The sequence below is a fragment of the Musca autumnalis genome, unplaced genomic scaffold (assembly GCF_047663935.1).
Source record: "Musca autumnalis isolate F117 unplaced genomic scaffold, ASM4766393v1 scaffold_4, whole genome shotgun sequence".
Taxonomy (NCBI): Eukaryota; Metazoa; Arthropoda; class Insecta; order Diptera; family Muscidae; genus Musca; species Musca autumnalis.
The window spans coordinates 159,445,490-159,472,181 of NW_027411977.1; the positions used below are offsets into that span (position 1 = coordinate 159,445,490).

Consider the following 26,692-nt stretch of genomic DNA (forward strand, 5'->3'; position numbering starts at 1 on the left):
GGAGGAAGACGTGGGTATAATAACAGATACAACAATGGTATGTATCGAAACAATAATTATAATGATGATTCTCGTGAAAACTATAACGACAGACGAGGTCATAGTAATAATAACGGCTACGGAAATTATAACAGGGGCAAAAATGTTAGGGTTCTCAACGAAGAAAACCCGGGAAACTCCCAGGATCCCCTAATACCTCCACAGTAAATGTATACCATCTAAACTTATCCCTCTATAGTTACATTTCCATAAAAACATCTTTAAATGGACAGAGGTCAACCTTTTTAATCGACACGGGTGCCGATATATCTGTAATAAAGGTCGGTAAAGTTATAAATGAACGTATTGATGAGGATAAAACAACAAAAATTAGTGGTGTTGTCCATGGTTTGGTACGAACCATTGGAAAAGTTGCAGCAGATCTAATTGCTGAAGATTTACTCATAGGACACGAATTTCATGTTGTCCATGACAGCTTTCCAATTCCATCTGATGGAATTATTGGTATGGATTTTGTAAGGAAATATGATTGTCTTCTTGATTATCAAGAAGATAATGACTGGATTGTCCTACGGAATTCTGATTATCCTAGACATATTGCCATAAAAATGTGTCAAGGGCCAAAACCTAATTCCATATCTCTTCCAGCTAGTTCTGAAGTCATACGACTTATAAACATTAAGGCCACTGAAAGCGAAGTGTTAATACCTAACCAATTGATACAAACTGGTGTATACATTGGAAGTACTATAACATCAAGTGCAATGTCTATGGTAAAAATTATGAATTTGAAAAATTAAGTGACTATGAAATAGTACAAAAGAGCAATAAAAATGAAAATGATAAAGAAAAACTGAAAAGACTTTCAAAAATTTTTCCAAAATTTGTTGAGAACAAACTCAAAAATTTATGCTCTGAATTCATAGATATATTTGGTTTGGAATCCGAAAAAATAACAACAAATAATTTTTACAAGCAACAACTAAGATTGGTAGACAATGATCCCGTATACATAAAAAATTATAGAACACCACATTCTCATAAAGAGGAAGTGAATAGGCAGGTCAATAAACTGGTAAATGATGAAATAGTAGAACCTTCAGCATCGGCATATAATAGTCCCATTTTTGTTATTTCCAAAGAAATCGTTGCCAGGATCTGACCAGAAAAGATGGAGATTAGTCGTGGATTATCGAGGAATAAATAAGAAACTTATAGCCGACAAATTTCCACTTCCTCGCATAGATGACATTTTAGATCAGTTATTTTTCTTGTCTAGATCTTGTATCTGGATTTCACCAGATCGAACTAGAAGAAGAATCAAGAGATGTGACATCCTTTTCCACAGATAAAGGTTCTTTCAGATTTAAGAGATTACCATATGGTATTAAAATTGCTCCAAATTCATTCCAACGAATGATGGCCTTAGCTTTTTCTGGACTTTCACCAGCCCGGGCTTTCTTATACATGGACGATCTTGTAGTGATCGGTTGCTCGGAACAGCATATGTTGAAAAATTTAAGAGACGTATTTGGCATGTGCCGGAAACACAATCTTAAATTACACCCTGAAAAATTTACATTTTTCTGTCACAAATGTACGGACAAAGGAATTTTGCCCGATGACAGTAAATATTCGATAATTCAAAATTATCCCACACCAAAAAATGGTGATGAAGCTAAACGCTTCGTTGCATTTTGTAATTATTACAGACGGTTCATTCCAAATTTCGCCGAATTATCTAGACACCTCAATAGACTGACTAGGAAAAACGTCGCTTTTGAGTGGACCGATGAATGCAACAAAAGCTTTGAAAATCTTAGAAATCAACTACTCAGTCCAAGGATTGTTTTTTGAAAATCTGGGTATTGTAACCCAGATTTTCAAAAACATTTTTTTATCACAACAGATGCAAGTAAACATGTATGTGGTGCCGTGTTAAGTCAAGCCCACAATGGTATTCAATTACCAATTGCATATGCATCTAGATCATTTACTAAGGGAGAGAGCAATAAGTCTAGAATAGAACAAGAATTAGCAGCCATACATTGGGCCAATTCTTGATAAGGACAGATCACAGGCCACTATTATACCTGTTCTCTATGAAAAATCCGTCGTCGAAATTAACTAGGATGAGACTTGACTTAGAGGAATGCGACTTTACAGTCGAATATATTAGGGGAAAAGAAAACAATGGTGCAGATGCACTATCGCGCATTGAATTCAATGATATTAAAAATATTGAAGTCAACTCGATTATGAAGGTGACTACGAGACTTCAGTCGAATCTAGGCAATTCAAATGAGATAAAAAAGAATCCATTGCCTAAAGAATTGGAAAAAATAAAAGTATATGAGGCAATAAATGCCCAGGAGCACAGAAAAATGCCAAAATTGCATTTTACAAAGAATAATGTAGTTATTCAAAAAGGAAAGGTAATCCTTTCTAAATTCATGTTGAAGGACATTGTTATTAATAGAAATGTAGACTTAGATCACCTCTTTCTAAAGCTTGAAAAAATAGCTTATAACATGGGTCTGACAACTATAAGACTATCAATCGATGATAGCATAACCAAAATCCTAGGAACAAATATAGAGACATTTAAAACTATTGGAAATAAAATCTTGAAAGATTCCCAATTAACAATTTTGCTCACTCCTAAACTTATAAAAGTTACATCCAATTCAGAAAAATTAAAAATCATTCAAAAATATCATGATGATACCATAACGGGTGGACATCCAGGTATCTCAAGAATGATAAAGAATATAAGACTCAAGTATCATTGGAAAGGCATGGTTAAAGACATGACTAAATATGTCAAACAATGCCGAAAATGCCAAATCTGCAAACATTCCATTAAAAACAAAGAGCCGTTAATAATAACGCCAACTCCACAAAAAGCATTTGACAGGTTTATAATCGACACTATTGGACCTCTACCTAGGTCGAATTCACAGAATGAATACGCTGTGACAATTATGTGCGATTTAACTAAATATCTAGTGGCTATACCAATTTCAAATAAATCCGCTAAAAATGTTGCGAAAGCCATTATGGAGAATTTTATTTTGATATATGGTTCTATGACTTCAATATTGACTGACATGGGTACGGAATACATAAATCAGGTACTCATAGAACTATGTCAACTGATGAAAGTTGAAAAATTAAATTCAACCCCATACCACCATGAGGCACTCGGTACTGTTGAGCGATCTCACAGAACCTTTAATGAATACTTAAGATCTTATATTTCATCAGATAAATCCGATTGGGATACTTGGTTAAAATTTTTCCTCTACTGTTATAATACGACTCCGTCTACAGCACATGGATATTGTCCATTTGAATTAGTATTCGGAAAAATACCAAAATCCTTAGATTTCACGCAGAAAGAGCGCATAGATCCTGTTTATAATATTGATTCGTATGAGAAAGAAATAAAGTTCAGGCTACAAGTAGCCCAACGTAGAGCCGCTAGTCTCATTGAAATTGCTAAATTGATTAGACAAAAAGTCTCCATTGAGAAAGCTAATACAACTGAAATAGCATTGAATGATTTTGTTTGGGTCCGAAATGAAAGTGGTCATAAATTAGATCCACTCTATAAAGGACCATATAAAGTCATCAAAATAGACAACTATAATAATGTCGATTTATTGGACGAAAATGGAAAAGCATTTAAAGTCCATAAGGATCGAACCAAAAAGTGTTATAAATAACTATTTATATATAACCACATTTGCATAAGGTTATCGGTTTTGTATGTAAAACATTACATAATAGTTTTAAATATTCAATAATTTTGTTTAATTTCAATATTAGAAACCAAAAGATTCAAAAAATAAAACTAAATCAAATTCAAAAATATATATACATATGTATACAAATAAAATAAAAAACAATAGATATAATGAAAAATATTATAAATAATACTTATATAATGTAATAATAATTTTATGAATAATATATAAATAAAGCTAAGAATAATCAATTAAAATCATTGATTACACTGGCCAACAGGACTTTTGTTTCAACCGAAGTTGCAGTTGTTTCTAGATGAAATCGGCGAGTTATTTTCAAATCCGGTCCCGGCTTTTCTCCATCAGCTCTTGTTTTTGAGATATAGCTCAAAATCGGGTTTTACGAGTTTAACCCAGACTTTCGTTATTTTCGGATACAAACAAATATTTTTTGTGGGTTTTTCGACATTAATATATTAGGGAGATGTTGTACGCTCGATACAAATCATTTTTGAAATAGTTACGGCGAGTATATATCACAAAAATATAGAAAATATACGACGGAACTTGTAAAAATTGCATATTTTGAGTATTTTAAGCTGTAATTACGTCATCGAGGGAAGTCATAGGATCTTCATATGGTACTCCGGATAGGCTTAGGGTGTCTACTATATAATCCAGTATTCAAATGTATAATATAAAGTTCATAGCCTCCATGATTCGCCCATAACCTAAAAATCGCCATGAAGACTGCTAAAGGGAAATAATTTACCAGTGATATCATTACCACATAAGCTATTTACTTTTCAATGGCAGCCTTCATGATGATTTTTAGGTTATGGCCGAATCATGGGCGCTATGAACTTTATATTATATATTTGAATACTGGACTATATAGTAAACACCCTAAGCAAATCCGCATTGCCATATGAAGATATTATGACTTCCCCTGATTACGTAATTACAGCTTAAAGTACTCAAAATAAGCAATTTTTACAAGGTCCGTCGTATATTTTCTACATTTTTTTGATATATACTCACCATAACTATTTCAAAAACGATTTGTATCGCGCGTACAACATCTCCTTAATATATTAATGTCGAAGAACCCACAAAAAAATATTTGTTTGTATCCGAAAATAACGAAAGTCTGGGTTAAACTCGTAAAAACCGATTTTGAGCTATATCTCAAAAACAAGAGCTGATGGAGAAAAACCGGGACCGGATTTGAAAATAACTCGCCGATTTCATCTAGAAACAACTGCAACTTCGCCTGAAACATTCAACTTTTTCAATTTTGTTGAGCAGTGTTATTCTTCGTAAAAAGGGAGGTGTAGTGTGTTTGATATGTTCACGTTGCCATACCTTCAGTATGCAACGTATGATACCTAATATGACATATTTGTCGAACTAGCATACCTTCTGTATGCAACTAATGGTATCAAGTTATCATACCTCCAGTATGTAACTTTACACTTTCAATACCTAGATTTGAGTTATCCACACGACGCTAAGACAGCAAGCATGTATTATGCTTACTGTGCTTTTTCCCACGTTCAGTTTGTACTCCCATAGCTTAAGCTAGTTTTAGAAATACTTTTAACATTCATTCTTAATAAAGCTGTTCATCAAAAAGCACAAACGCGTTTTACTTCAATACGGTTTTATTACATTACCATTTCTAAAATGGGATAAAGCTAAAGCAATTAGCTTCCCGCAAACCGGCCCCATATACTTTGTTATGAGCAGAACAAACAGCAATGAAAATCTCTCAAACGTATGAAAGTGGTCATAAATTAGATCCACTCTATAAAGGACCATATAAAGTCATCAAAATAGACAACTATAATAATGTCGATTTATTGGACAAAAATGGAAAAGCATTTAAAGTCCATAAGGATCGAACCAAAAAGTGTTATAAATAACTATTTATATATAACCACATTTGCATAAGGTTATCGGTTTTGTATGTAAAACATTACATAATAGTTTTAAATATTCAATAATTTTGTTTAATTTCAATATTAGAAACCAAAAGATTCAAAAAATAAAACTAAATCAAATTCAAAAATATATATACATATGTATACAAATAAAATAAAAAACAATAGATATAATGAAAAATATTATAAATAATACTTATATAATGTAATAATAATTTTATGAATAATATATAAATAAAGCTAAGAATAATCAATTAAAATCATTGATTACACTGGCCAACAGGACTTTTGTTTCAACCGAAGTTGCAGTTGTTTCTAGATGAAATCGGCGAGTTATTTTCAAATCCGGTCCCGGCTTTTCTCCATCAGCTCTTGTTTTTGAGATATAGCTCAAAATCGGGTTTTACGAGTTTAACCCAGACTTTCGTTATTTTCGGATACAAACAAATATTTTTTGTGGGTTTTTCGACATTAATATATTAGGGAGATGTTGTACGCTCGATACAAATCATTTTTGAAATAGTTACGGCGAGTATATATCACAAAAATATAGAAAATATACGACGGAACTTGTAAAAATTGCATATTTTGAGTATTTTAAGCTGTAATTACGTCATCGAGGGAAGTCATAGGATCTTCATATGGTACTCCGGATAGGCTTAGGGTGTCTACTATATAATCCAGTATTCAAATGTATAATATAAAGTTCATAGCCTCCATGATTCGCCCATAACCTAAAAATCGCCATGAAGACTGCTAAAGGGAAATAATTTACCAGTGATATCATTACCACATAAGCTATTTACTTTTCAATGGCAGCCTTCATGATGATTTTTAGGTTATGGCCGAATCATGGGCGCTATGAACTTTATATTATATATTTGAATACTGGACTATATAGTAAACACCCTAAGCAAATCCGCATTGCCATATGAAGATATTATGACTTCCCCTGATTACGTAATTACAGCTTAAAGTACTCAAAATAAGCAATTTTTACAAGGTCCGTCGTATATTTTCTACATTTTTTTGATATATACTCACCATAACTATTTCAAAAACGATTTGTATCGCGCGTACAACATCTCCTTAATATATTAATGTCGAAGAACCCACAAAAAAATATTTGTTTGTATCCGAAAATAACGAAAGTCTGGGTTAAACTCGTAAAAACCGATTTTGAGCTATATCTCAAAAACAAGAGCTGATGGAGAAAAACCGGGACCGGATTTGAAAATAACTCGCCGATTTCATCTAGAAACAACTGCAACTTCGTCTGAAACATTCAACTTTTTCAATTTTGTTGAGCAGTGTTATTCTTCGTAAAAAGGGAGGTGTAGTGTGTTTGATATGTTCACGTTGCCATACCTTCAGTATGCAACGTATGATACCTAATATGACATATTTGTCGAACTAGCATACCTTCTGTATGCAACTAATGGTATCAAGTTATCATACCTCCAGTATGTAACTTTACACTTTCAATACCTAGATTTGAGTTATCCACACGACGCTAAGACAGCAAGCATGTATTATGCTTACTGTGCTTTTTCCCACGTTCAGTTTGTACTCCCATAGCTTAAGCTAGTTTTAGAAATACTTTTAACATTCATTCTTAATAAAGCTGTTCATCAAAAAGCACAAACGCGTTTTACTTCAATACGGTTTTATTACATTACCATTTCTAAAATGGGATAAAGCTAAAGCAATTAGCTTCCCGCAAACCGGCCCCATATACTTTGTTATGAGCAGAACAAACAGCAATGAAAATCTCTCAAACGTATCTCCGTTTCTAATTATGAAAGCAATCGATGCTACGTGTAATGAAGAAGTTGAAGAATGTAAAAAATTATTGAGCGGTTCTGTTCTAATCAAAACCAAAAACAACATACAAGCAAATAAACTCACCTCACTTGCCGCTCTCTCTGACTCAATCTCTGTAGAAGTAACGGAATACACAACATTAAACAGAACAAAAGGAGTGATATACTGCAATGGTCTCCGTGGAATAGCAGAAAACGAAATAGCCAATGAGTTATCGAATCAAAATGTCAATGATGTAAAAAAGATTTTTAAATTCGCTAATGGCCAAACCACGGAAACCGGTTTGACAATATTAACCTTTGCCTCATCTGTATTACCTAAGGATATAAAAATTGGATATGAATCAATTGACGTCCGACCCTATATACCGCTACCGATGAAATGTAACAATTGTCAACTATTCGGACACATTGGAAAATATTGTGAAAATACCAAAGCATGCTCTAATTGTGCCATGGATACCATGAAGACGAGGATTGTACAAACGAGCCCAAATGCATTAATTGTGTTTATAATAAATTGGAAGATACAAAACATACTTCTAAAGATAAAAAGTGTATAAAACATAAGGAACTACAAGCATTAAAAACGCCAAACAATGTGGATAATAAAACAGCTTTGAAAATCTACAATGAACCAGCATGGTACATCAACATTCGCGTCAGTAGTAAACCGGAGCAAAACAACTGAACAAAAAATTTACATAACAAATCAGTCTCAAAACAAATCAGCTGATACCTCTGTGAATATAACATCATCACATAACAATCGGTAACTAATAACATACGAATCCTCATCGGATTCTGAAATTGAATTACCCTCAAATGCACCATCCACATCCAACAACTCAAAAATTAAAATACTTCCCAGGCGTATTACAAAAAGACTTCAAGCTAAACTAAAAGCTAACGAGAAAGCTAAAACAATAGCAAAACAGAAGCACGTAACCCAGAAAAAAACCACAACGACGTCGAAATTAACTTCTCATCCTAAAATGAATTATTTCACATATGTTGTCAATATTATGGGCTCTTCCCATGATGTGTCTTTTTCGAGTGTGTTGTCATTCCTTGTATACATTAGGTATGCCGGGGGTGGCAGCACATGTGTGAAAGGCATATCGTGGAAAGAGCCCATTACCCTAATAATCATTACTTACATTAATTTCTTATATTCAGTTACTCAAATTGTATTATTATACAAACATATTTCAATTACCTCATATCTTCCAACAATATCTACACCATTGATATCACATTTAAATTGTTCACTAACCTCAGTCACTAGAAAATTACACCTTCCACTTTTCTCCACTTATATCAAATTATGACCATTAACATCATACAATGGAATATTAACGGATATCTTAATAATTATAGTGAATTACAATTACTAATAAAAAATATAACGCAAAAATTATCTCACTCCAAGAAACCCACCTACATAATAATCCCGTCATACCAATTCCCATTAACTATTCTATATATCATATTAACTCATCCACAATACGTTATGCTGATCCACAATTCTCTGAAACATATCAAAATAGACTCTCCCAGTGACTTCGATGCCATACGGATTGTCATCTCTTCAAAACTGGATTTTTGTATTACCAGCACTTATATTCACCCGGACAAAAACATTAACACCACAAACTTAAAAAGCATGTTTGATGACATAAACAGTTCAAACTAAGGATACATTTAGAAACATATCAACCACTGTCACAATGTGCCGACATGCAGCTACAATTGAAGACAGTGGGTCTCATGCATAAAAACGAGTAAAAGCGATGAGTTGAGTCAAGTAAGCAATTGCTCGTAAGTTGAGTTAGATCGAACAGCAACAGCTTTTGCTCAATTTCGTATGCATAAAAATGAGTTCAAACCAATTGCAATTACTTGAGTAAATTGAGATCAAACGTCTAATTGTTACTGAAGTGCAAACATGTCGTCAAGTGGAAGTGAAGTAGAAGTAGAAGCAAATAATAATAATAATAAAATAGAAACTGACGATATATCTAAATTTTTAGTACAAAAAATTAAAGAAAATAAATATTTACTTGAAAAAAGTCAGTTACCAAGTATTAAAAATAAGAAAAAAGAAACAATAGAAACATGTGTCAAAGAAATGAAGCAAAAATTTGGAATAGAAATAACGGAAAAAATAGCTAATATGAAATGTCGCATAAAAAATAAAATAGACTTCAATAAAACAGGCAATAAGAAAATTATTTTAAAAAACTGGGAATCTTAATAAAGTCGAGGGCACCACCACGTCTTTCTTCTGACTCCTCAAAAAATAATTCGCTAACCAGGAAATGCTACTACCATCAAATCTATGTATTTATAATTTTATTATTAATTATATAAAAAATAATAATTAAGATTACCAAACTGTATAATTTTTTATCCTCACTTGCTAAATTTGTCTTACGCTGTTGATAACATTTTTTATTTATTTGTGGTACAAAATATTCAGCCATGATTCCTTTTTAGTGTACGCGAGTCAACTAAAAGGCATGCTCCACAAAATTTAAGCAAGAGCTCACAAAAGTAAGCAAAACCTTGTTTTTATGCATATGAAAATGAGAACAATCTCATCTAACTTCAACTTCTAAGTTCAAACTGAGCAAGAAGAGTTCAAACGTGAGCAGTGAGTAAATGCAAATACATAAAATTTTATTATGCATACGACAAGCACTTTTTACTCAAAAAATCGAGTCCGAGCTCAAGCTCACGTTTTATGCATGAGACCCAGTATCTCCTACATTGAACTCGAATCAGTTTTAGCCAGGCTAAAAGGTAAAACTCCAGGGTTAGATTGAATATCATATCCTATGATCAAAATGTTACCTCGAGACGTAAAACATAGACTAATAAACTTCTTTAATTGCACTTTTTCAAAGCATATTTCCCAAAAATTTAAGATCAGTACAATAATACCTATTTGCGCCAATGCGGGGAAATATGCAAAGCCCAAACCGATAAATAAACAAAAACACAATAGGGGGGTTTTAATTTTAAATAATAATGGCAAAGGCCGAGTTTATTAATAATAATAATAAATAAGGGTTGGTAAGACAGATTACCTGGTTTGCACAATAGCGGGGGAGCGCGACTTCGTATCGAGAGATAGAAGAGACGATAATAAGTACATGTCAACGATCATAACATGAAGGAAGGTGGATGCTTTGGCGTCATTCGCCAGTCGTTGAAATCTGTTGACAGTGACGTTGACAGATCTAAATGAGGTTAACCCTTTAAGGACTCAAATGTGTTAACCCATTGTTAACAAACAATAATTTAAATCTAAATTATTCACCTTTATTAAGAGCAGGTTCGGACAGAACTTTGATCAAATCCTACCGACCTATATCCCTAAATACATGCATTTCGAAAATACTTGATAGGATCATAGCCAAAAGGTTATGGTGGTTTGTCACTTTGCACAAACCATCAATATGGTTTTAAACAGGGAAAGTCAACAATTGATAGTCTACTTTACTTAGACTACCAAATTACAAATTCCCTATCTTTGCGTAATCATATTACGGTTATATCCCTGGATTTTCAACAGGCTTTCGACAAAATAGGCACACACTCTATTATTGATCAGCTTATTGAATGGAAATGTGGTCCAAAGATTATGAACTATGTGCGAAACTTTATGACAAATAGGAAAATAATTGTTCGTATACAAGATCAATATTCTGAGTCATATCCCCTACACAACGGTATCCCACAGGGATCTCCGTTATCAGTAATACTATTTTTGATAGCATACAACAAATTGTATAGTATCATAACTGTTGATAAAAACATTCATCTATCTGCCTACGCAGATGAACTCAATCTTCTAATCAAGTCAAAGCAGAAAAACCCTACACTGCAACTTAACAACTTCTTTGAAAATATCAGACAATGGTGTGAGGTATCTGGTGCCATATTGTCTAATTCAAAATGTAAATACCTTCATATCTGCAGGAAGAAAAATTGTCGATGTAATGTACAATGCAGTAACATTGTACTAACCGAAGTCAACAACCTTAAAGATCTTGGACTCCATATAAATAAAATATATAATTGGAAAGAGTTGCCATCATAAAATGCCTTTCCAGTTCGAAACTCAACAGTAATGGAAATATTTTCCTCAAGATTCATCCACCAAGAAATGTAGAAATGGAAAAAGGAAAGAAAAATGCAATGTGTTAGAACTTTGGAATAGAACAATAATGGTTCTTTATTGAATTCAGTGAAACAAAGCGGCTGCTTACCAAGGACAACAGCACTGGTTGATGCTTAGGTGACAAGTGTTTATTGAAAGTAAATTACAAAGGAAAGTTCAGTAAGGAAATTCAAAGAGAGAATGAGAGCATACATGGCACAATTGTGGGCAGAGTTAGGGATACCGAATAAAAATATTTAGGAATATTGAAAAATAGAAATAGGGTTGCCAGTTGGCGAAATCCGGCGTAAACATCCCGGGCCCCTTGCAGAACCACTGCAATAAAATGCTGAAATTGCGCTGTGTATTCTCTCGATGCGTAAGAAAAATTAAAGAGCTATAATTATATAATGAATTATTAAAATTTTGAACTTAAAACTAAAGTTGAAACGCTCTGCCATGGTGCTTCCAAGGTGAGGAAATGAACTGCAGCATCGATTGGCAGGTTTCCTTCGGAATATTGCGTACGTGGGTATATGGAAAGGCAGTTTGTGCTTTGCAGTTTTGAAGTGTTTGGTGAAGTAATAGGATATTAGAAGGTAATTCGGAACTTATACTTCGGAAAATGTACAACAGCATAGAAAAACCTTGTTGGAAACTTGAATTTGAACTTTGGAAATAGTACATCAGGACCGGAAATGCTTCTTTGACATATAATTTGGAATTTGTACCACGGAATGGGTACAATAGTATGGAAAATGGTTCCTGGAAATATAATTCTGGAAATTTACTTCGGAACTTGTACCAAGATATGGAAAATATTTCTTTGAAATATAGTTTTTAGTTGTATTTTGGAAATAATAGAACAAGTTGGAAGACTGAATTTTGCATTCGAATGGAGTTAATGCATAAATAAATGTTGGATTGGACAGAAGAAACCCACCTACATAATAATCCCGTCATACCAATTCCCATTAACTATTCTATATATCATATTAACTCATCCACAATACGTTATGCTGATCCACAATTCTCTGAAACATACCAAAATAGACTCTCCCAGTGACTTCGATGCCATACGGATTGTCATCTCTTCAAAACTGGATTTTTGTATTACCAGCACTTATATTCACCCGGACAAAAACATTAACACCACAAACTTAAAAAACATGTTTGATGACATAAACAGTTCAAACTAAGGATACATTTAGAAACATATCAACCACTGTCACAATGTGCCGACATGCAGCTACAATTGAAGACAGTATCTCCTACATTGAACTCGAATCAGTTTTAGCCAGGCTAAAAGGTAAAACTCCAGGGTTAGATTGAATATCATATCCTATGATCAAAATGTTACCTCGAGACGTAAAACATAGACTAATAAACTTCTTTAATTGCTCTTTTTCAAAGCATATTTCGCAAAATTTTAAGATCAGTACAATAATACCTATTTGCGCCAATGCGGGGAAATATGCAAAGCCCAAACCGATAAATAAATAAAAACACAATAGGGGGGTTTTAATTTTAAATAATAATGGCAAAGGCCGAGTTTATTAATAATAATAATAAGTAAGGGTTGGTAAGACAGATTACCTGGTTTGCACAATAGCGGGGGAGCGCGACTTCGTATCGAGAGATAGAAGAGACGAGAATAAGTAAATGTCAACGATCATAACATGAAGGAAGGTGGAGGCTTTGGCGTCATTCGCCAGTCGTTGAGATCTGTTGACAGTGACGTTGACAGATCTAAATGAGGTTAACCTTTAAAGGACTCAAATGTGTTAACCCATTGTTAACAAACAATAATTTAAATATAAATTATTCACCTATATTAAAAGCAGGTTCGGACAGAACGTTGATCAAATCCTACCGACCTATATCCCTAAATACATGCATTTCGAAAATACTTGATAGGATCATAGCCAACAGGTTATGGTGGTTTGTCACTTCGCACTAACCATCAATATGGTTTTAAACAGGGAAAGTCAACAATTGATAGTCTACTTTACTTAGACTACCAAATTACAAATTCCCTATCCCTGCGTAATCATATTACGGTTATATCCCTGGATTTTCAACAGGCTTTCGACAAAATAGGCACACACTCTATTATTTATCAGCTTATTGAATGGAAATGTGGTCCAAAGATTATAAACTATGTGCGAAACTTTATGACAAATAAGAAAATAATTGTTCGTATACAAGATCAATATTCTGAGTCATATCCCCTACACAACGGTATCCCACAGGGATTTCCGTTATCAGTAATACTATTTTTTGATAGCATACAACAAATTGTATAGTATCATAACTGTTGATAAAAACATTCATCTATCTGCCTACGCAGATGAACTCAATCTTCTAATCAAGTCAAAGCAGAAAAACCCTACACTGCAACTTAACAACTTCTTTGATAATATCAGACAATGGTGTGAGGTATCTGGTGCCATATTGTCTAATTCAAAATGTAAATACCTTCATATCTGCAGGAAGAAAAATTGTCGATGTAATGTACAATGCAGTAACATTGTACTAACCGAAGTCAACAACCTTAAAGATCTTGGACTCCATATAAATAAAATATATAATTGGAAAGAGTTGCCATCATAAAATGCCTTTCCAGTTCGAAACTCAACAGTAATGGAAATATTTTCCTCAAGATTCATCCACCAAGAAATGTAGAAATGGAAAAAGGAAAGAAAAATGCAATGTGTTAGAACTTTGGAATAGAACAATAATGGTTCTTTATTGAATTCAGTGAAACAAAGCGGCTGCTTACCAAGGACAACAGCACTGGTTGATGCTTAGGTGACAAGTGTTTATTGAAAGTAAATTACAAAGGAAAGTTCAGTAAGGAAATTCAAAGAGAGAATGAGAGCATACATGGCACAATTGTGGGCAGAGTTAGGGATACCGAATAAAAATATTTAGGAATATTGAAAAATAGAAATAGGGTTGCCAGTTGGCGAAATCCGGCGTAAACATCCCGGGCCCCTTGCAGTACCACTGCAATAAAATGCTGAAATTGCGCTGTGTATTCTCTCGATGCGTAAGAAAAATTAAAGAACTATAATTATATAATGAATTATTAAAATTTTGAACTTAAAACTAAAGTTGAAACGCTCTGCCATGGTGCTTCCAAGGTGAGGAAATGAACTGCAGCATCGATTGGCAGGTTTCCTTCGGAATATTGCGTACGTGGATATGTGGAAAGGCAGTTGTGCTTTGCAGTTTTGAAGTGTTTGGTGAAGTAATAGGATATTAGAAGGTAATTCGGAACTTATACTTCGGAAAATGTACAACAGCATAGAAAACCCTTGTTGGAAACTTGAATTTGAACTTTGGAAATAGTACATCAGTACGGAAAATGCTTCTTTGACATCTAATTTGAAATTTGTACCACGGAATGGGTACAATAGTATGGAAAATGGTTCCTGGAAATATAATTCTGGAAATTTACTTCGGAACTTGTACCAAGATATGGAAAATATTTCTTTGAAATATAGTTTTTAGTTGTATTTTGGAAATAATAGAACAAGTTGGAAGACTGAATTTTGCATTCGAATGGAGTTAATGCATAAATAAATTTTGGATTGGACAGTATTTCCAATGGAGCAACAATTACTTTGGAATAACCCTGGTGAGTGGCTACGGACGTACATAAAGCTATTCGCATATAGAACGTTATAATGAACGAGGTTCTCGCGCCTTGACAGAGGCCGTAGAACTGAACATCAGTGGATGGAGAATAACCATAGGAGTAGTCAGTGAATTTGACGCAGTCTGGAGCTAGATGATATTTCCGCCAAGATGACGGTGATATGAGGCTAGTATATTGTATGAATAGGATTTCAGCCTCATCCGAATGTGTACTGCAAAGTTCATCACACGGAGTTCTGCTTGCATAGGATATTATAAATGGAAAATTATCGGATAACTGGAAGAAAGTACGAATAGCGAAGTACGGATTACCAACGACAAATATTGTGTCGATTAGTAACTGTAATGCATGAATTGCGTCACCTGGGTGGTTGCTATAATGAAATATCTGGATGGATGGAGTATGATTGGAGTGACGAACATTGGGTATGTGGATGAATAATTTGTCTCTGATGAACCTCAATTTTGGAGGATAGTTTGGAGAACTTGAATCACGCAAGAGACTCATTTTTGGAGTCTGATTGCCGGAAAGGAACAAATACAACATGGAGATCAGTCGATGTGTATTTGACGGAATATTCGCATTAGTGGCGACTTTTCCTAAGAAGGAATTCTTTATGGGACAGAGAGGCTTAGTTGGAAATGCCTCTGTCAATCGAATACATTTTGGAATTAGTTTGTCATATTCCGTATAGTGCAGAATATAACGTTATCTTCGAAATAGATAATTATTGGGACAGATTTATAATACCCGTGGGTTGAAATTTGATATTGTGGACCAATGTATTTGGATATGGTTTTATCATACTCCATCAATCCAGAAAAATCCATGTTCTGGAACGGAAGAAACCTCTCGGAAGCGGAGGACTTCTCTGGATTGGAAGCATGGAATTATGGAACTAGATGAGTAACACCGGAAGGAAACTCATCCAGGAATGAAAGAATTGACGTACCAGGAGACCTCTCAGAAATGGAGGGCTGCTCTGGATTGGAACCCTGAAGTGGAAGAACTGGATTGTTAACATGGCCAGGAAAATTATTCACCAAATCAGGACCTAACAGACCACATTTGGAATTTGGAGAACATGTTTGAATGTCATCAGTGGAACAAGTGGAATGTATGGAAGAATTATAATTTGGACTGGATTCAACATTCACCAGGATTGGAATTGTCGATAGGCGACTGATTTGATGAAAAGGTGTTATCATCGGAATCAAAATGGAGCATAGAATTGTGTCGTTTTTGACAATGGACACACGTATTTTTTGATGGACAATTTTTCACTCGATGCGTTTTGGAGAAACATTTGCGGCAAAGACTGAATTGTTTGACCTTTGCTGAACGCTGCTGTGGATCCATAGAAATGAAGGAAGGACACTTTGGGATTGATAAACATAGTCGTCATTTTTGAGTAGAACTTGTGCTTTTAGTAGGAATTGAAACCTTTGAAGTGCAAGGAATAGCTTCTTGTGGAATATATAAGGCAGATGATATGTCTGGATTCTCGAATTGGATCATTACTCGTTTCAATTTCGCCAAACATGTGGAGTAAATGATTGCGGCATTCCGGAATTTCTCCTGAAGTCGAGGCACATTCAGAGAAAGATCGGAGTTCGTACTGGTATACTCTTGAATACAACGATTATAAGCGGATTTTACTTCAGACCATGTGATATCTATCTCGCTTATATGAATTTTAACCAGCTGTATTGTATGGATTGGAATAGTGCCACTAGTCATGCCAGAGCAAATTGTTCAAGGCGACTGAGTGAACTCGCAAACGTATATGCCATTTTGTGAATGTTTAGGAATCGATCACCAGAAGATATAAACGTATCACGAACGCTTAGGATGGATTAGGAGTAATGGAAATCGTATCGAAGGAAATATTTGAATTGGAAACTGAAATGAGAAGAAGCAATGTTCTCGTTTTCCAATGGAAAATGAAGTAGAAAATAGTAATTGTCTCCTCAGAAATCAGAAACTTTCCGTTTGATGGAGAACTAAGCACTTCGGAAACTCTGGGCAAATCTTTTCCCGTTAATTTCTCAAAAATAGGAAAAATTCGTGTATATGTCGGAAAATATTGAAGAATTGACGATTTTAAAAGTATTTTCTTGAATAAAAATCGACCTCTAGAGGTTTCGGAATACACTATAAGGCAGGATACGAGCAGGGAACCATAACTGTTGGATAAAGAACCTGGAAAGTATGCAAGAACCGGCAGAAATTTGTTCAATAATGGAACAAAAGACTTTATATAGACCAGTTTCTTACTATAAGCGACCCCCTTGCGGCCGTTAGGCACACTATAAACTCGCAACAGCCCACAGAAATTGCGAAGACAAAAATTGCTTCGAAAATATGGAAAAAATCACGAAAAATAAAAGTTTTTCAATTATTTCTGTATTTGTGTAGTGCCCGTAGCGGAAAAATGGAACACTAGATACCAGGAACAATGAGAATAAATGGAGAAGTTGAAAGTTGTGCCGATAAAGTAGCGAAAATCCCGAAAATTTTGGGAAATATTGCAAAATAAGAATTTTCAGCTATTTTAATTAAATGGTTAGCGACCTCTATGTCGCACTACGTCTCCAGAACAGCAAATCAAGTCGACAGTTAGGAAGAACTTTTTGAAGAATTAGCAAAATTCACGAAAAATTGGAAAAAATAAGATTTTTTAAAGTATTTGCTTCGTTGCAGAGCGACACCTAGCGGCAGAAAAAGGCGCTATATATGAAGGCGAATGATTGGAAATGGATAACTCTCCAAAGGATCCGGAATAATAAGAAACCCCCACGGGAAAATCGAAAAAAGCGGTAAAATTAGGATTTTCAGCTATTGTCGTATATAAGCAGCGCCCTCTAGCGGTAATATGGATTACTATATGTCGGCAAGAATGAGGTAGCTAAACACCTCACCTCTATATATATGTATGATAATATATAAAAATATGTATGTGTCACACACAAGTTGCAGACCGACCATATAATCGGGCTTGCTGTAGGGTGCATGTATTTGATCACTGTTGAGTGAAACAACGAAATAGATCACTGCTTGCTGACTACACGAGTAAATGACTCAACAGCGGTCAACGAGAATAAATGGAATGTTGGTGTGGGTGTTTATATGAGAAAACAGTTCTGTTGGTAAAGAGACTACAATGAGGGTTGGGTGGTTAGGAATGAACACACCAACAAATTAATAGAAAAGAAGTAGAAAAAAAAACAATATGCAAACGAAATATTCTCGCGACAAAGTGGACGGAAAAAATGCAATGCAGAGAACACACTGTTCCGAGTCGAAAAAATGAATTGAATATTTTAATAGTAAGAATACAATAGGAATAGGAGAATGCAATTTAATAAAATTATTACTTCAATAGGAAAAAATAGTAATTTTCGAACAAATTAAAATTAACAAATTAATTGAGAGAATTGGAAGAATAATTGAATGTTGAAATTTAATTACACGAAATTAAATGAACTGTTTGGAGAAATTTCGAAGTAGAATTCGGAACACTGTGCGCGAAATAAAAATTGAAAAATCAAATTGCCGACGGCAAAACGCACTTGAACTTTGGACTTGAAATTATCACTTTTTGTATGCACTATTATTTCACTTTAGGGAATCGAATGTACAAATCACAAACTTACCTTTTATCGATGAAAATGAAGATGGAAAAGAATGGAGTAAGGATGAATTTGATGAAATCTCAGCAACAATAACCAGGAATCCGGCTCGACTAGGACCAAAATGAAAACGCCAATTGTGGGAGTTCTCACAGAAATGAAGGGCGGTTGGTTTTCTGCTGTGAACCTCGAAAATATTTCAGTAATGGAAATATTTTCCTCAAGATTCATCCACCAAGAAATGTAGAAATGGAAAAAGGAAAGAAAAATGCAATGTGTTAGAACTTTGGAATAGAACAATAATGGTTCTTTATTGAATTCAATGAAACAAAGCGGCTGCTTATCAACGACAACAGCACTGGTTGATGCTTAGGTGACAAGTGTTTATTGAAAGTAAATTACAAAGGAAAGTTCAGTAGGGGAATTCAAAGAGAGAATGAGAGCATACATGGCACAATTGTGGGCAGAGTTAGGGATGCCGAATAAAAATATTTAGGAATATTGAAAAATAGAAATCCGGCGTAAACAAATACTAATACTATCATTACAATTGTCAAATCTCTCATACTCTCGAAAATAAATTATTTATTACCCATTTATGGTCAAGCACCTAAATCAACTCTTAACAAAATCCAAACAATAACAAATACAGCGTTGAGACTAGCTACAGGGGCCTTTCGTACTACTCCGATTAATAATCTCCTATTTGAAACGGACATTTTACATATTACTACGCAAAGGAAATTCTCACAACTAGATTATTTCAAACTATCATATCGAGCCCTTCCCGCGAAAAAGATGTAAGCGACATTTTTTCGATTTTCGTTTTTTTACGGAAATCTATGAAGAATATTCCAACACACCATCTCCCAAATTTTTAGAACTCAGCCATGTACCGTTACGAAATTAGAGCAAAAACAATTTTGATGTAAGCGCCATTTTTGCTTTTTGTGTACATTTGTTTGTGACAGCGAATTGTCGCTTACATCAAATTGCACATTTACATACCATGTCGTTATTCAACTATATTACAAGAAATACGTTTTAATCTTATTATTCTTCGAATAAATACTTGCTATAAAATTAGTGTGCTTTGTTTTTAAATTGTAGATAAGAATTACTCTAAACATGATTTGTTTCAAATAATTTTTTTTGATGTAACCGCCACTTCTCAAAGTAAAAGCCTGATTGCGTGACGGCGAAAAAGATGTAAGCGACACAAACTACCGTTATATTGAAGATATTCCAAATTTTTTTTATTTTTTCAGTAAATAGGATTTAATAACAGAACTATACCAAATTTGAACAAACAATTTTGGTTATATCAAAAGTTATTCAATAAAAACCGTCTCCTGTAAAATTAGCTTTTTGTCGCTTACACCTTTTTCGCGGGAAGGGCTCGATATATGATCCACATTCTCCGCTCAAGCAAATAGGAAACAAGCTATTAAATAACAAGAAAATTCCAAGAATACCTTCAGTTCTCCACATTTTAAAAGATGCATGCACTATACTACAAATACCATTAACCAATAGAATATACTCAACTAAAAATTATCCAAAATGGATGCTTAAAAATAATATTATCGACACCACTCTAACGAATTTTCTAAAATCTAATACAAATGCTATACAATATCAAGCTCTTTTTAATGAGAAAAAAAGTGATCTACAGGACTACACGTTTCTCTACACCGATGGATCGAAAACCAGCTTGAATGTCTCTTATAGCGTCACAACTGAACATGAAGTACTGGTAACTAATCTCCTTCCTTCCTACAGTTCCATTTACTCAGCTGAGCTAATTGCAATATACGCAGCTTTAGTATTTCTCAAATCACTGTTAGGTAAAAAACTGTAACAACACGCATTTCTATATTCCTCTTATAAGAGACTTGTTAGCTGATAGACATCCAGATATAAAATAGTTGTGGGTACCTAGCCACTGTAACATTAGGGGTAATGAACTCGCAGATATTACGGCAAGGAACGCCGCAATGTCCCCAATAACCACATCTACCAACTTTGACCGCACAGATATAAATAAGTATATTTTTAATTATTTCTACACAAACGACCGAATGAACACATTTAACTCCTCTTCGAACTGGTATATCTCAATTAACACCGCACGGAAATCTGCCTTAGATTCATTCCTAGCGAAGACAATCCGAATGGATATGATTAAAATCACCAGACTAAGACTTGGACATACAAGGGCAACCCAAGGTCACCTATTGAAACTAGACACTGCTCCATACCATGGTAGAACAAATATAAGGTAAAGTTAATACTACAACAAATACAACTCGAACAACAACCACAAAGGAATTTGTTTTTGTTTGTAACGTTACTGCCAGTTGTATTTGTAAACAAAACAGGGAAATGTCTATAAATTATTGGAATTTAAAAAAACTAATAATTTTTCACATTTGGTTGAATATTTTGGAAAACATGAATGAAAATTCGTTACATTTTCAATTTTTATGGTTCCACATCATTCCACTAAATGCATAAATTCTCGCAGAAAGTAGAATTCTTGCAGAAAAGTTTGGGGTCGCTGGAAATTCATAGAAAAAGGAGAAGCTGTTTCAATGTTTTGTTTTAGAAATCAAAGAAGCACATGTTTATTAGGGCTTTATTTTTTTAAATTTTAACAAAATACCTCACATATTAACAAACGTTGTATCGCCTCTACAAGCGGTGATTTACTGCGCGGCTTATCGTTCGAACTTGGAGGAGGTTACATATCATTTATATGAAGAAGTCTTTCTGGGAAATGGTTTTTTCCGAATGATATATATTTTTTTCTCAAAAAATATATGTCCCTAATGTACATCGAAATAGAAATAAATGTATAAAATGTCATATGAAATTTGACACTAACACTACAACCCAGTTCAGTCAGCTGGGTATTGCTGCTACCTTTTCTTGTTCTACCATGGCTCCATACTGTGACTGTTCAACTAACACAACCGACATACAACATCTATTATCAGCTTGTCCCAAATCATATATATCAATTCCCTCCCAAAATAACATCCAAAAACTTATTCAATATCTTACGATGACTAATTTATACAATCGCATATAAACAAATTATTCATTATTATTTTTGTTATCTTTATTCACAATAGCTTTTAACTTTAAAGAGCTGAAGGCCTGCGCTGCCATTGCTCTTCCACATTAACATATAATTTGTAATAATTTTTTTTTCGAACGTTCCCACGCCTCTCTTTCCCACCCCTGCCGACCGAGGGGGCGACCTCCCTTTTCGTAGGGATCGCGTACACACCATGATCCGCACCATGATGGGATATAGGAAGGAAGTTCGAAAACCAGCTACAGAATCTACTTCATCAGCCAGTTTTAAAAATCATACAACTACTAATTATTTAAAAATAAGATTATATTAGATTTTATAACTTCCAAAACTCGTGCAAAAGTCTACATTATAGTACATGGAATTAAAATCAATACACATTTTGCTAAGGGGTTCACCTATAGAATAATTGGTACGGTGAAAATCTATATATAAGAATTGATAAAATCTAGTAGATCTAAAAGGAACATTTATTCTAATAGACGATATTAAGAAATCACACGGCACACTACCATTCAATATTTTTAACACAAACATAGTATTTAACATAATGCGTCTACTTTTTAATGTAGGTAGTCGAATTAATTTTAACCTGCTAGAGTATGAAGGCAGTTCAAAATTACTACTCCAATGTAATCCCCTCAATGCAAAAAGGAGAAATTGTTTTTGCACTGATTCGATTCTATCAGAGTAAGAAGCATATTGCGGATTCCATATGACAGACCCGTATTCTAATATAGGTCTGACAAGGGAAGTGAATAATTGCTTTGTTATATATGGATCAGAAAACTCTTTGGCCCATCTTTTTATAAATCCTAAGACACCATATGCTTTGTTTACCATAGAGATTACATGTTTATTAAAATTTAATTTTTGATCCATTAAAATGCCAAGATCAACAAACGATTCTACAGAAGATAAAACAAAATCATTAATAATGAATTGCTTTATTAAAGAAGATGATCTGGAAAAACACATATGTTTACATTTATTCAAATTTAAATCCATACAATTTACCTTACACCACTGAAAAAGGTTATTTAAATCATTTTGAAGTAAATCAGCTTGCTTCACAGAATTATGGGTAATGAACAACTTAACATCATCGGCATACATTAGCAATTTTGAGTGCATTATTGAACTTGGTAAATCGTTTATGAACAAAAGAAAGAGAATCGGCCCAAGGTGACTTCCCTGAGGAACACCCGACGGAACTATAATCGATGTTGATCGACATCCGTCAAACAGAACTACTTGCGATCTATTGTACAAGTAAGATGCTATCCACTTGACTAAGTTATCATTGAATCCTATACAATCTAATTTATATAGCAAAAGCTTGTGGTTGACTCTGTCAAAAGCTTTGCTAAAATCTGTATAGATTGTATCAGTTTGGTAACGTCGAACAAATCCTTTTATTACAATAGATGTAAATTGAATAAGATTTGTTATTGTTGAGAGACCACTACGAAAACCATGCTGATAAGGACTTAGCATGGGTTGAATTTAATTGGAAATTACTTCCGTGACTAATTTTTCAAACAATTTAGGAATAGCGTTTAATTTTGCAATTCCTCTATAATTCGAAGCATTTGATAGACTGCCAGATTTATGTAAAGGTATAATATAAGATGATTTCCATAAAGCAGGAAAGTGACCAAATTTAAGGGAATAATTAAATAATTGGGTTAACGGATTTGATAATGTAGACGATCAGAACTTAAGAATTATACTGGGAATCCCATCAGGGCCTGGACTTTTAATTGACTTTAAAGCTCGTAGACTTCTGGAAACGTCTTGAGTTTTTAAATATGGCATACAAATTTGGTCTATCTTATCTATCTTGTAAGGATATGTATCTTTAAATTGATAAACTGCATTTGAATATGTTGTAGCGAAAAAAATTTTAAAACCTTCAGCGATATCAGAGTCTTTTACATACTCATGATCATTGAATTTCAAGATAGTAGGTTTAGAAGAAACTTTTCTTTTCAAGTTAACAAATTCATAGAAGGATTTTGGATTTGATTTAAAACTATCCTTGATCTTGCTGAGGTAATTATTATACAATCTATTGGACTCAAAAGTATATTTTGATCGAGCAATGGAGTATTTGGCATAGTCAACAGATGAGCCAGTTTTTTTTTTTATATTTTCGAAAAAGCCTATTTTTGGAATTTTTTATTGACGAAAGTTCAGGTGTTATCCATGGATATTTACCTGAGTTTTTGATTCTAGCAGTTGGGACACATTCTGAAACAAATCGATCTAGAATATTATAAAATCTATCTAATGCAAACTCAAGGTCAGCATGACTCTTACAGAGGCATACTGATGCCCAATCAACAGAAGAAATTAGGGAGTTAAGTTTTCTAAAGTCGGTTTTTTTAAAATCAAGAACGGATTTGGTTGAATTAGACTGATTGTCTACAATGGTATTATTATTATTGATCATGAATATGCATAATGTAGGGTGATGATTATCTTCAGGTGTAGAAATTGGAAAAATTCTAATTATTTCAAAATATTGTGTAAAATTTACAAATGCTAGGTCTAGAATTCTATCATAGCTATTTCGAATATTATTGATTTGTTGAATACTGAGGTCACAAAAACGATTAACAATGTCAAATGTATCTTGATTAATATTTGCATCAGATGTTAAAGGAGTCAATGCTTCAGAATCGGGCAATGAAAGCCACTTAACAGACGCATATTAAAATCACCAAGGACCAAAATTCTATCAGAATCATTCATTTTTCTAAGTATTGAGCTTATTGCTAATATATGTTTATTATAAGTATCAAGTTGGGATGATGGAGGTATATAAGAACAAGTGACAAACAACTTAAAATTGTGAAATTCAGTGGATGTGGCAATAAATTCAATGTCCGAGTAATTTACTTCAATTAAGTTGGTGGAATATTTGCAATCAACTGCAATGAGAACTCCACCACCTAAAATTTGATAATTTGAACATAAAATTTCACTACTTAATACCGATGGTTTTAACCATGTCTCCGAGAATGCAATTATATTATAATCAAATCCAAGACTATCAGTAAATAAGCGAGTTAATTTTGTGTTTAACCGTCTTACATTCTGATAACATATAGAAAAAGAATTATTTAGTTTTTTGACACCGAAACTGGTCTCTGAGGTAAATGGGCTAATTTGTCAGATCTTTCAACAAATTCTTTTATGAACGCCTTAGCAGGCCAAAATTCCTTCAACATCAATTGATTGAAAATATTCTCATTTACCACGATTTTAAAAGACGATCTATTTATAGAAAATGACGATCGAAGCTTAAAAACTCGTAGAAAATAGTCACCTTCAATCTTTGATTTGATATAATAATTTATATCATCAGCCGTTGTTTCCGATGGAAACCTAGACAAAAAGACCGCTTTCATGACTGGAGTCATTGATAATGGTCTTTGGTCAGACTGCAAGGGTTTGCCATTTGTTGCAGAACCAGCTCCTGAAGCAGCAACAGTTGTAGGAACCTGTGGCTCCTGAATACTCTGAGAAGGCTGTGAAGCATTTTTCAGGGCTTCGCTACCATTACTCATTGATTCAAGAGGCACAACCCCAACAACCGAAACTTTGCCAACCTCCAAAGCCGGCTGTGCCGCAATTACAGCATATGACTGATCACACACAGCCTCAATTTTGTCAGGTGTTGAAACCGATTGTGATCTAGTATTCCCAGCAGGTAAGAGCGCTTTTCGAATAGGCACAGATTTATTAGGTGCCTTTTTCGCTGCTCTCTTACGTTTCTGCCCAGATCCGAACGGCGACGATACAAAATCATCCAAATCACGATATTTATCAAATAAATTAGAAAAGCTTTCAAAACGCGATGATACCGAAATAAATTCATCTTTTATTGATTTTAATTCATTTTGCAAATCTTTTACAAAATTATAGAAATCTGCAGAAAGTTTTCTACAATTTACACAACACCAACGAACACCAACATTTTGATTAATTGTATCTACCACTTTTGCACTAATACGAGCACACTTAACGTGCCATTGGTCAAGGCAAAACCAGCAGCTAACACACAATTCATTATCATCCTTAATATTACATATTTCGTAGGGACAAGCCATCTTAGAATATTATTTTTATTATTTTTAAATTCTTTAATGATTTCTTACTACGGTAACTGGGAATTCGACTTTCCTTATATTAAATAAAAAGAAGCAACGTTGGTAACACTGTATAGAAAAACAAAACAAAACCGACTAACGAAATGTTATAACAACAAATGAATAGAAAATAAAGCACAAAAAGAAGATTACAATTATTATGAAACACAGAAAAATTGTTTTAGCACAATCAGGTTAAAAAGGTTAACATTCAATGCACCAATAAGCACAGCAAATAGTGAACACAGTTATAAAAATAATTAAACAATTTCTGATCACACAAAAACACAATTTACTAAGTAGAATCTAAATTTATTAAAAAAAGCACGGAGCACAAAAAATTTTGATAACTATCACAACAGGGTTGCCAATTTGGTTGGGTAGTGATATATAGTTATAATATGTAAATAAATCAATAAATCTATTGGAGGAGCATTTTGAACACCAATTGAA

At 33.8% G+C, this 26,692-nt stretch overlaps 2 protein-coding genes across 3 annotated transcripts in view; both read right to left on the bottom strand.

Moving 5' to 3' along the window:
• LOC141401405 (uncharacterized) overlaps positions 1-19,361 on the bottom strand; it is a 59,537-nt gene extending 40,176 nt beyond the window's left edge. For both annotated transcript variants that reach the window (XM_073981654.1, XM_073981653.1), the window contains exon 1: positions 19,004-19,361. The gene's annotated coding sequence lies outside the window, so the exon portion shown is untranslated. The remainder of the gene's footprint in view (positions 1-19,003) is intronic.
• A 5,849-nt stretch (positions 19,362-25,210) lies between these two features.
• On the bottom strand, positions 25,211-26,200 carry LOC141403136 (uncharacterized). The gene has a single exon (XM_073985301.1). It carries the CDS (start codon positions 26,198-26,200, stop codon positions 25,211-25,213), a length of 990 nt encoding a protein of 329 aa, XP_073841402.1.
• Between the last annotated feature and the right edge of the window lie 492 nt (positions 26,201-26,692).